This window comes from Erpetoichthys calabaricus, chromosome 2 (genome assembly GCF_900747795.2).
Source record: "Erpetoichthys calabaricus chromosome 2, fErpCal1.3, whole genome shotgun sequence".
NCBI classification, from domain to species: domain Eukaryota; kingdom Metazoa; phylum Chordata; class Cladistia; order Polypteriformes; family Polypteridae; genus Erpetoichthys; species Erpetoichthys calabaricus.
Genome location: NC_041395.2, coordinates 235,003,152 through 235,015,800, shown reverse-complemented (window position 1 = coordinate 235,015,800; position 12,649 = coordinate 235,003,152). Strand labels below are relative to the sequence as shown.

At 39.6% G+C, this 12,649-nt stretch overlaps 1 protein-coding gene across 1 annotated transcript in view; it reads left to right on the top strand.

The window, feature by feature from the left end:
- Window positions 1-5,284, top strand: part of hpdl (4-hydroxyphenylpyruvate dioxygenase-like) — a 31,563-nt gene extending 26,279 nt beyond the window's left edge. The window contains exon 5 of the mRNA XM_028795268.2: window positions 4,899-5,284. Coding sequence (XP_028651101.2) covers window positions 4,899-5,067 — 169 coding nt within the window. The 3' untranslated portion in view covers window positions 5,068-5,284. The remainder of the gene's footprint in view (window positions 1-4,898) is intronic.
- Window positions 5,285-12,649: the final 7,365 nt, after the last annotated feature.

The following is a 12,649-nucleotide window of genomic DNA, read 5'->3' as shown; positions in this document are numbered from 1 at the left end:
GCAAATGTGGGCAGTGCATGGAAAATGCAGCTTCATAGAAATCAGTGCAAAGCACTATATGTAGGCCAAAAGACACAATACATGGACAAATACAGCATAGGTTATGGTCATGTATTGGAGGAAACTAGAAAAGATTTAGAGGTTTAAACACTCTCATCATCTAAGCAATCATGAGAATTAATTGAAAAGTAAAATAAAATATTACTTTTTAAAAAGTGTTCAGTGCAAATCCAGAAACATTGTGTTAAAACTCTTAACACACTAGTGAGATTGCATTTGGAACATTGTGTGCAGTTTTGGTAGCCACATTACAAAAACTGCAGAGGAGAGCAACAACAGTAAGTGCATCCCAGGACTAAAAGATGTGTCGTACTCTGATAGATTAAGGGTATTAAAACACTTAAGCCCCCATCACACTACATGATTTTTTCAGCAATTTTTGGTTGTAGCCTTTGTTGAGGTGGATATATGTGTATGCAAAAGCTAACAACCTATTAGCACTAACCTAGAAGTACATCGCATATTGTGCGGGTGCAAGTAAGACAGGAAAATTAGTGTTTCGGCCACACAAACAAATAACAACAACAACAACAACATTTATTTATATAGCACATTTTCATACAAAAAGTAGCTCAAAGTGCTTTACATAATGAAGAAAAGAAGAATAAAAGACAAATAAGAAATTAAACTAAGACAACCTTAGTTAACATAAAAAGGAGTAAGGTCCGATGGCCAGGGTGGACAGAAAAAACAAAAAAAAACTCCAGAAGGCTGGAGAAAAAAATAAAATCTGTAGGGGTTCCAGGCCACGAGACCACCCAGTCCCCTTTGGGCATTCTACCTAACATAAATGAAATAGTCCTCTTTGTAGTTAGGGTTCTCACGGAGTCACTTGATGCTGATGGTTATACAGACTTCTGGCTTTTAATCCATCCATCATTGTTGGAACATCATGGTGCTTTGGGTAGATGGTGGTGGCACAAGCCACCACCAATAGGACACCGGAAAAGGAAACAGAAGAGAGAGTAGGGGTTAGTACAAATTTTGAATGAATAGTTATTATAATGAATTGGATATACAGAGTGTCAGGATTAAATTACAGTGAAGTTATGAGAAGGCCATGTTAAAGTAATGTGTTTTCAGTAGTTTTTTAAAGTGCTCCACTGTATTAGCCTGGCGAATTCCTACTGGCAGGCTATTCCAGATTTTAGGTGCATAACAGCAGAAGGCCGCCTCACCACTTCTTTTAAGTTTTGCTCTTGGAATCTAAGGAGACACTCAGTTGAGGATCTGAGGTTGCGATTTGGAATATAAGGTGTCAGACATTCCGATATATAAGACGGGGCGAGATTATTTAAAACTTTATAAACCATAAGCAGAATTTTAAAGTCAATTCTGAATGACACAGGTAACCAGTGTAGTGACATCAAAACTGGAGAAATGTGTTCGGATTTTCTTTTCCTGGTAAGGATTCTAGCAGCTGCATTCTGCACTAATTGCAAACGATTGATGTCTTTTTTGGGTAGTCCTGAGAGGAGTGCATTACAGTAATCTAGCCGACTAAAGACAAACGCATGAACTAATTTCTCTGCATCTTTCGATGATATAAGAGGTCTAACTTTTGCTATGTTCCTTAGGTGAAAAAATGCTGTCCTAGTGATCTTATTAATATGCGATTTAAAATTCAGATTACAATCAACGGTTACCCCTAAGCTTTTTACCTCCGATTTGACTTTTAATCCTAATGCATCCAGTTTATTTCTAATAGCCTCATTGTATCCATTATTGCCAATCACTAAGATTTCGGTTTTTTCTTTATTTAATTTGAGAAAGTTACTATTCATCCATTCTGAGATACAGGTTAGACATTGTGTTAGCGAATCAAGAGATTTGGGGTCATCAGGTGCTATTGATAAATACAGCTGTGTGTCATCAGCATAGCTGTGGTAGCTCACGTTATGTCCCGAGATAATCTGACCTAATGGAAGCATGTAGATTGAGAAGAGCAGCGGACCCAGGATAGAGCCTTGTGGAACACCATATAGAATATCATGTGTCTTTGAGTTATAATTACCACAACTAACAAAGAATTTTCTCCCTGCCAGGTAGGATTCAAACCAATTTAAGACACTGCCAGAGAGGCCCACCAATTGACTAAGGCGATTCTTAAGAATATTATGATCAATGGTGTCAAATGCGGCACTCAAATCTAAGAGGATGAGAACAGATAAATGGCCTCTGTCTGCATTTACCCGCAAGTCATTTACTACTTTAACGAGTGCAGTTTCTGTGCTGTGATTTGTTCTAAAACCTGACTGAAATTTATCAAGAATAGCATGTTTATTGAGGTGCTCATTTAACTGCATAATGACTGCCTTCTCTAGAATTTTACTTAAGAAAGGCAGGTTAGAGATGGGTCTATAATTTTCAAGAGCAGAGGGGTCGAGATTATTTTTCTTAAGTAGGGGTTTAACTACCGCAGTCTTAAGACAGTCTGGGAAGACCCCCGAAGGCTTGTCTGTGTGTTTTTTGTAGCATGACAGAATGGAAAAGTGGGGGTTGGAGGTATTGGACAGATGTTACAATTGAATTCGCCCCATGTTGAAAGCATTCATACAGGCACCTTACTGGCTGTCAGAATGTAGCAAGTGTGTTATAATTTTGGGAATGTGAAAGTGGAGTGAAAAGTCTTCACAGAGTGAAGTCTAGTTGGGCAATCTGGCATCCTCAACACAATGAGGTGCAGCAACTTTAGCTGTCAAGTTTGACATTCCCTCCAAGTTGAAGTCGTAAAGTATGACTCCAACTTTAGTGCTGAGCAGAGAAGGCTTTGTACTGCTGTAATTTAGATGTTCTAAGTTCCTCAAGGCACACACAAACTTGACCTAGCAGAAAAATTTCAGATAAACAGAGAATTGGGTACTTCAGAGCCATGGTGGAAATTCAACAGAAGTACATTCCAGACAGACTTCATACAGAGTTTAGAGAATTGATCCACGTGGTTAAAGCTTGCAACATCACGTTTTACCATATTGGAAAAAGGTATTGGTAAATTGGGTGGCGCAGTGGGTCGTGCTGCTGCCTCGCAGTAAGCAGACCCGAGTTCGCTTCCCAGGTCCTCCCTGTGTGGAGTTTGCATGTTCTCCCCGTGTCTGCGTGGGTTTCCTCTGGGCACTCCGGTTTCCTCCCACAGTCCAAAGACATGCAGGTTAGGTGGATTGGCAATTCTAAATTGTCCCTAGTGTGTGCTTGGTGTGTGGGTGTGTTTGTGTGTGTCCTGCGGTGGGTTGGCACCCTGCCCGGGGTTGGTTCCTGCCTTGTGCCCTGTGTTGGCTGGGATTGGCTCCAGCAGACCCCCGTGACCCTGTGTTCGGATTCAGCGGGTTGGATAATGGATGGATGAATGGGTATTGGTAAATCTCTAGCTTACCCAAATCAGTGGACTGAATGGCGTCCTTTTTTATAAAATCTGTTTTAGATATATAGTTACCAAGTTTGTGAGGTCACTTGCCACAGTGCTTTTTGACAGTGTGAATGGAAAATTTATTAGCATACAAAAAAAATGAAAAAGTTTCAGTAGAATTTGGAGAATAATTAGAATGATATCTTGTGTATGTGTTTTTGCAATGGAAAAACATTCTAAATTTACAATTTAACTTTATGAGAGGAGGAACAAAAATTTGAAACATTTTGATTAAATTAACAAAAGAGAGATTTATTCTCTGATGAACTCCAAAGTTCCGTTTATTAGAAGATCACAGCATAGTCACCACCTACTGTATGTCAATGCACTTCATCATGCGATTAATCCATTTTTCAAAACACTGAACATCTTCTTTTTTCATGTTCTTGACGTGTTGTTTAACTGCTTCAATAGCAAGATACTTTGTGTAATCCAACAGCTCATATAGGATCCTCAGGACTGGCAGTTTTGGAAATTCAAACATTTGCTCTGACCCTCAAAGTTCATGCAAAAGGACAATTTCCCTTCAGGGATTGATAAAATAGATCAGATCTAATCAAAAATTCTATTCGTCTCTTGACATTGATTTGTGGTTCCTCGTCAACATCTTGCTTAACAGCAGTAACTGTTTCATCTCCCATTGATATCCATGGGTGTTCACTGCATGGATCTCCTTCAATGCTGAAATTTATGGTCAAGAACAACTAAAACCACTTGTGGATGCTGGGGAGGGTTGGTGTTTCATTCCCCAGATGATTTCGGAGCTCCTTGGGTGACTTCTTGGTTGAGTAACCAGACTTGCTTGATGATCACAGTTCCGCACGCATCATTTTCATTCACAAATTTATTTCTCATTTCCATTTTTTCTGTGGAAGATGACAGTGGAGAAAAGGATGGAACTTGGAAAGAAAAAAATTGCATTGGCAGTTAACAATTACATTGTTTTGATTCTCCCCTTGTATTATTTATTTTCATATAACTTCTTATTAAATGAATGCGTCATGTGATTCAAAGTTATATGAGCTAGATCAAACTTGCATGATTGGTAGTACATTTCTTGTCATTTTGTCTTTAGAACTATTCATGACGTAGTTAATTATAGCTGATAGACAAGATCATCCTAATGAGATAAATAAACCTGACCACCTTAACAAACAACGCCTTTCCAAGTTGTGGGGTCTTTTAAAAACTAGGATCTGGCCTCCACAAACCTAAAGTGGGTCCTGATACCTGATAAGTCAGGCAATTCAAAAGATTCTTCAACAAAATAAAAATCAGCCTATAAACTATGATGTATACAAAGTTCTCCAAAGTGTTTGAAGAGATTATACAAGAATTAGAGTCCAGGCAGTTCTGTTATTCGTTTGGATCTCTGTGATTGGTGTGTTCCGTTAATGGTGCTAACTGTGCTGTGTTTATTCTAAATTTGAACCAGGCATCTTCTGCAGATCTTCACCAAGCCCATCTTCCCTGAAAACACTTTTTTCTTGGAGCTTATTCAACGGAGAGGAGCATCTGGCTTTGGAGAAGGAAATATCCGTGCTCTGTGGAGGTCGGTGCAGGCTTACATGGATTCTCGGGAGTTAGCTGAACACTCAAGATGAAGGTGTGGGCGAGCAGCATAGCTGTAGTATGTGCCTCTTGTATACATTATTTTCAAGAGAATACGGTAAAACACATCACAGTGAGTTGTAATCCGTAATTAGTGATATTTTGCTTTATGACTTCTTGTGTTTTTTTTATCACGTACTGTACATTTATGGATTTTGTGAGTATAATGCTGTGGTAGAAGCAACATTAAGCAAAATTTCAACTGGGAAATGGTTTATTTTTTTACTGAATTTGGGAACCATTAGCACCATTCTCAAATATTAATGTGTATGCACAATAACAAACCAGTAGCTAGTAATTACCGTAACTATCCACCAGTCATTATGTGTGGTGAGCCAAAAAAGAGACGGGGTGTAATCATTGACTTGAACACTATAACACAATATGAATATCACTTGAACACTATAACACAATATGAATATCAATGGCAATTGTTCATGTAAAGCAAATTAAGTGATAAGGCACTGGACTGTGCGACACTTGTACTTGTGGTGCAGGGTGTAGGGACAATCTCCTTTTAGTTTCACCACTTTTTAAGCAGTAAAAAGATGAATAAATGTGCCAATCAGCTTGTCAAAAAGCTTGAGAGGCATAATAACATTAGAGGTAGAGCTATATTCAATAAGAGGATCTGGGCATATGTGCTGGCTAATTCTAGATATTTAGTTTGCCAAGCCTCAGGGACACAGAGTGTCTTGTAGTCTACTACCCCCAGGAGTGTGACCATATAAAATGGAAGAGGTACTTAATAATGCTTGCCTTTAAAAGGCAGAGTTGGATAATATACTGAATTATATATGCACTTATTTATTTGTTGTACATACAAGCTGACAGAGGCCACCCAAATATCATCATTACTTGAATGTCATCTCAACATCTGTCATGTTATGGTGGCCTCATTTGAAAGTGGCACCCAGTTTCAGTCCATATGTAGTGAACCCCAGCCGCTTCAGTTTGTTTACGATTGTCAGCAATGGATGATTTTTATGATTGCTCAGGTACCCTGTTGATATGATGGTAGCCTGTAATTGTTCATTTGGAGACTTGTGATTCTCCAACTGTTACTATTAAGATGCTACATGATGTTACATTCTTCCTAGTAAGTTAATCACTGTTGTAGGCTTTTGGAACTTAATAGCACTATGTTTAAATTGTGAACAATAGCAAGAAATGTTTTTTGGTTTTTTTTTAGGTTTTTCTCAAGTGTGTTTACAATGTTATAATTGTTTTCGAGTAACTTAAATCAGAATAAGACCCTGAACATTTACAATATACTGTCAATAAAATATAAATCCTTGTCTGTGCTGTTTCTGTCACTGTCTGTCTGTCTTTTCTTCCTAAATCGCTAGTTTGCTTATTTTACAGCTTTAAATTGACCGGGTGTGAGTGTGCAAGTGGGCCCTGTGACAGACTCATCCTCCGTCCTTAAACAGATCCCACTTTACACTCAAAGCTACTGACTGAGATTTTTGGGCCCCTTTTAGCCTTGTGGCCTCCTGTATAAAACCTGCTTACGTTCAGGCATGCATAGACCATTTTGTTACGCAAAAGTCGGGATTTATAAAACACATTCTTAATTGGCATAACGCTGCAGCAGGGTTTCACCATCTGTAAGTCCTATGCAGACTTGTTTGGTTGTTGGCATTTTACCAGCTCCAGGTGGAAGAACAATGAAGTGAACAGAATTTTTTTTTTTTTTATAATTTTATTTTATTTTTTTTTAAATCAAATAACATTCCATACAAATAACTGAAGTTTTACAAAAAAATAAAGGTTCAAAACAAATCAACCCCCATCCCTGAGAAAGAGAGCTAGGCCAGCAGAGTAAGACTTTAAGCTAGTAAAAATAAGTAAATAGATAAATTAATAAAGATAAATTGAGTAAAAGAGGGGAGAGAACCTGCTTCTTCGATCTGAATGCTTATTCTAAAATGTTATTGATTAGATCCTGCCAGGTTTTGAAAAAAATTTGCACAGATACTCTAAGTGCGAATTAGATTTTTTCCAATTTCAGATAATATATAACATCAGTTACCCACTGACTTAAAAGAGGAGAGTTAGGATTCTTCCAGTTGAGCAAGATAAGTCTACGTGCCAATAGTGTAGTAAAGGCGATCACAGTTTATTTGCCCTTCTCCACTTTAAGCCCATCTGGAAGAACACCAAACACAGCTGTTAGTGGATTAGGAGGGATTGTGACACCAAGGCTGTCTGAACGGCACTTAAAGATTTTGGTCTAAAATGATGTTCATTTGGTGCAGGCCCAAAACATATGAACGAGTGAGGCCGGAACTTGATTGTAGCATTCGCAAGTTGGATCTTGTTTAGTTGTACATTTCATGTTCTTTCAGTACAGCTATCCTCAGCGTTGGTAATAATGCCTAATGCCTACACTTCATGTTAATTGCCTTAGTGTATAGCCTTTCAATTTTGAGTGTAAAAACGGTACGCTGTGAGTTGTACAACATAACTGGCAATGGCAGCGCTAGCTCTTTTGGCAACACAAGCTACACAAGGTGGTTTTTTGGCTCATGATGATGATGACTTATTTATAAGTCGATTTAGACTTCTTAGAGCCATCCTTTTAGAGTTGTGTTATGCTGAACTGGAGCTCCCATTACAGAGACCATCACGCAGAAATCACGCAATCCCTGTTCCAGCACAGGTTTTGAGAACCATAGGGGATTTGGCGAACTGGCCTGACCAGTCATCTCTGAGGATGATATAATTAAGATACTAACCCAAATTCATCTGATTTCCTTACAGTCAAGGTGAGCAAGTGGAGATCAGAACGCAGTTTGCAAAGATTGATGATTTTCCTAACGTAATCACCATAATTGACCGCACACACAATGCGATAAAGGCACCATCACAGAATGAATTTGCTTTTGTAAGCAGAAAACACTTTCTTTCAATTAATATACAACTAATATGTGATGCTCAAATGTGCCTGACTGACGCTTTGCGGCTTAACCCATGATTCCATTATTTTATCAGATAGTAGTGTGGGATCCAGAATTCAGTGAGTGAAGTCAGGTGAGTGAGCCTAATTGATAGGATTGCAGTTACGTTTCGTATATTACTGATAACTTGTTTAATCTTTTATTCAGGTGATAGTGGATACACCGCATGAGAGGAGTTAACAATGAAAGGCACTTCTTCACAGGAACGGTGATGGAATGGATCATCGGTTCATTAAAAGGTAGATGGCGGTGTTTGGACTTGTCGGGTGGCACCCTGCTGTACAGCCCCACAAAGGTTTACCATATTGTGATGGCCTGTGCAGTACTGCACAACATAGCGCACAAAAATGGACTGCCTCTGCCAGCTGAAACAGGCCAAGATAAGTGCAGAGAAGTCTCAGGCTCTGTCGCTTTGGACGTCAGAGCAATGGCAGTTCAAAGACGTTTGGACATTGTATGTCGAATGTAAAGAGACCTAAGTGTATTGCAACACTTGCATTTACTTGGCAAAAATGGTTTAGTTTAAGAATGATCTGAATATGTCACAGTTGTGTGCATACAACCTGCGTTAATTCAGGCTTTGTACTGGTGGAGGTCTGGGTGCCGCATGATGACACATTGCTGATGCTCTCAGCTTATCCCACGGTCATTTTTTTTTGGTTTGTTTGTGACTTCCACAGAGAGACCATCAAAAATAATATTTTTACCATTTTCTACTTCAGTCAGTAATAGCCTCAAGTTCACCTTCACTGAATGTTGACATGTAGACTAAATGTCCTTGCGATGGCAAGAAAACTATTAACAGCGTACGCTTGGGTAATATACTGATGTCGGAAGAATAACAACACTCTCTGAAGCTTCTTGACCAGGGTAAAATACACCGGTCATGCAGTCTCCTTTTTATTCTAAAAAAAAAAAATGTTTCACATGCATATGCGCACCACCATGCACCAAAATCACGCGAGCACTTAACAAAGGGAACACATCTTTCAATTGAGAGCATTTTACATTTATATCTTAACACTGAAGTTTCGTTTTCTTTGTTTGACCAATGGTTTGTTGTAGAGATGACACTCAGGAGCATAGCCAAATTTATGCGGTGAGTAGATCATGGACAGTCAAAATAGGCGTTTTTACACCATACATGGTTACTGAGAGGAGGTGATGGCGGGGTGGCCAAAAGCTCATACGTGAGCACAGCCTCAAGTTCATTTGAGATTTATAAAGGAACTTGGCATGGGCCATGATGTTTTTTTTATAAACCTAATCTTTTTTTGTGTGTGTGCACTTTTTTTGCAAAATTTGAGTATGGAATCTAAGCAAGGTTTTATACATGAGGTCCATGGAAAAATAAGCCAGAAATGTTTTAGATTTTATTATAACATTAGAACAATCTAGAAGAGAACAGGCCATTCAGCTCAACAAAGCTCACTATTCCATCCATCCATCCATCCATTATCCAACCCGCTGAATCCAAACACAGGGTCATCGGCTATTCCAATCCGCTTAATTCATTTTAAAAAAAAACATCAAGTCAAGTGTTAAAAGTCCCTAAAGACCTACTGTCTACCACGCTACTTGGTAGCTTATTCTAAATGTCTATGGTTCTCTGTGTGTAGAAGAAATTCCTAATGTTTATGTGAAATTTTATCCTTACCAAGTTTCCAACTGTGTTCTTAATGAACTCGTTTAAAAAAAAAATCTCGATCCACTGTACTACGGTAATTCTTTTAATAATTTTATACACTTGAAGATTCATGTCTCCTCTTAATCTTCTTTTGCTTAAACCGCAAAGCTTCAGCTCTTTTAATTTTTCCTCATAATTCATCCCCTGTAGCCCTGGAATCAGCCTAGTTGCTCTTCTCTGGACTTTTTCTAGCGCTGCTACGTCCTTTTTGCAGCCTGGAGACCAAAACTGCACACAGTAGTTAAGATGAGGCCTCACCAGTGTGTTATAAAGACTTGTACTCTACACATCGATATATATAACCTAACATTCTGTTAGCCTTCTTAAAGACTTTTGAATACTGTCTGGAAGTTGATAGTGTTGAGTCCACTACGACTCCTAATTCCATTTCATAAGGTGTAATTGTGATTTTTAGATCGCCCATTGTGTATTCAGACCTAACATTTTTACTTCCTATGTGTAATACTTTACATTTATTGACATTAAATTTCATCTGCCACAAATCTGCTCATGCCTGTATGCTATCCAAGTCCCTTTGTGACGATTCAATGAATTCTAGATTATCTGCCAATCCACCTATCTTGGTATCATCTGCAAATGTAACCATCTTGTCAACAGTACAGAGTAATGGGGATTGTGGAAAAGAGGTGAAAAAGAGAGTGCAGGCAGGGTGGAATGGGTGGAGAAGAGTGTCAGGAGTGATTTGTGACAGGCGGGTATCAGCAAGAGTGAAAGGGAAGGTCTACAGGACGGTAGTGAGAGCAGCTATGTTATATGGGCTGGAGACAATGGCACTGACCAGAAAGCAGGAGACAGAACTGGAGGTAGCAGAGTTAAAGATGCTAAGATTTGCACTGGGTGTGACGAAGATGGACAGGATTAGAAATGAGTACATTAGAGGGTCAGCTCAAGTTGGACGGTTGGGAGACAAAGTCAGAGAGGCGCGATTGCGTTGGTTTGGACATGTGCAGAGGAGAGATGCCGAGTATATTGGGAGAAGGATGCTAAGGATAGAGCTGTCAGGGAAGAGGAAAAGAGGAAGGCCTAAGTGAAGGTTTATGGATGTGGTGAGAGAGGACATGCAGGTGATGGGTGTAACAGAACAAGATGCAGAGGACAGAAAGATATGGAAGAAGATGATCCGCTGTGACAACCCCTAACAGGAGCAGCCAAAAGAATTAGAAGAAGTTACTTCTATTCCTATCCAAATCATTCATATATATTACAAATAGCAGCGGCCCTAGCACTGACCCCTGTGAAACACCACTCTTAACATCGGCCAGTTCTGATAAGTTTCCTCACACCATCACCCTCTGCTTCCAGTGTCTGAGCCAATTCTTCACCCATCTACAAACAACACCCTGAACTCCCACCTCATTTAGTTTGAATTATGTGTAACATAATGCACTGTTCACTTTAACATAAGCCCAATGATGTATCCGAATGCCGGTATGTACTCGGGTGTTACAAAATGTTCTTTTGGTTGAAATACAAAGGGTGTTCAATAATTTACCCAAATATGAAAGAAAGTAGCAAGCATTTTGAAACAAGTCTGGGTATGTTGTGACATGTCTCAAGGCTACTCGTGCCCAGTTGTGGCTCATTCCAAGAGACAGGATGTCAGGAGAGTCCTCGTGTGAATCAAGTAAGCTTCTTCATGACAATGCGCCAGTTCACATGTCACGTCAATCACAGGCTTACATCCGAGAATGTGGGTTGCAGAAGCTGAACCATCCACCCTACAGTCCTGACCTGGCTCCCTCAGATTATTTCCTGTTCCGAATTTTGAAGAAATCTCTCTGTAGACAGTGGTTTTCAAGTGATGAAGGCAGCTGTGACATCCTGGTTTGAAAGTCAGACAGAAGATTTTTTTTCAAAGGGGACTATATTGAAAAATAAAACAAAAAAAATGTGTTCTCCATACACAACATATATTTCTGTTTAGCAGAGGTGTTTTGCGGAGACTATTTCAGCCATAGACGATTTACCCAGCCTAACCACAGGTTTGCTGTCAGTTGGACGACACAGAGAATAGCACCATTGCTCTTTGCTGTTCAAATCACCGCCCCTTTCTGCGAGGTCCACCTTCACGAGTCCTTGGATTGGTGTAGAAATGTCACACTAGGTTAACCGTCTGTCAAATTGTTCTCACCCACATTCAAGCCAAATTCCTTTATGGTTGTCTGTGTAATATAGACGCCAGGCCCTGTGACACTTGTTCAGTGCAATACACGTATAGAACAGGTCCAGATTGATTAGACCTCAGCAATACAAAGCAGCCATTGGCACATACAAGAAAGAGGCGGATTATTACTGGCTGCTTATTGTTAGACATGCCTCTCTGGATCACCCTGGAACCCGGCTGAAATGAAGTTTAGCATCAACTTTTAAAACTATGCAAGAGGAAACTCGGCCATTTTGCTCTCCATTACTTATTATTTTTGTGATGTTATATTATAAGTAGGCTTAGGAAATGGATGGATATCTATATATATATAAAATTCTTTTCGTGTTTGAAACAGAAATGACATATGACCACGCGATATGGAAATTATGTAAAAGTGGTAAGCACAAACATCCAAACTATCCCATACAAGTGCGCCCCGCATCGCTCTCTCCCAGCCCTCCTCTCAGTGCTGAGCTGTCCGCCTCCAGGCGCGTTCTCACAGAGAAAACTGCCACATTGTAACTTTTTTTTTAATTCGCAGTACTTGATAGTAGAAGAGATGAACAAAACAGCTTTGCGTCTTTCTACTTTTTAACTGCGCCAAGCTGTAAACAATGTGAAGACGAGACCGCCTTCAGCAGTGAGGGGTCATAAGAACAAAGTGGACACTGGGAGGCGCGGAATGTCGGGCTTTTCCTCCGGGTCAGCAGCTTCACAGTTTTGGGCAGCGTCCTCTCTTCTCGCACTGTTTGTCACAC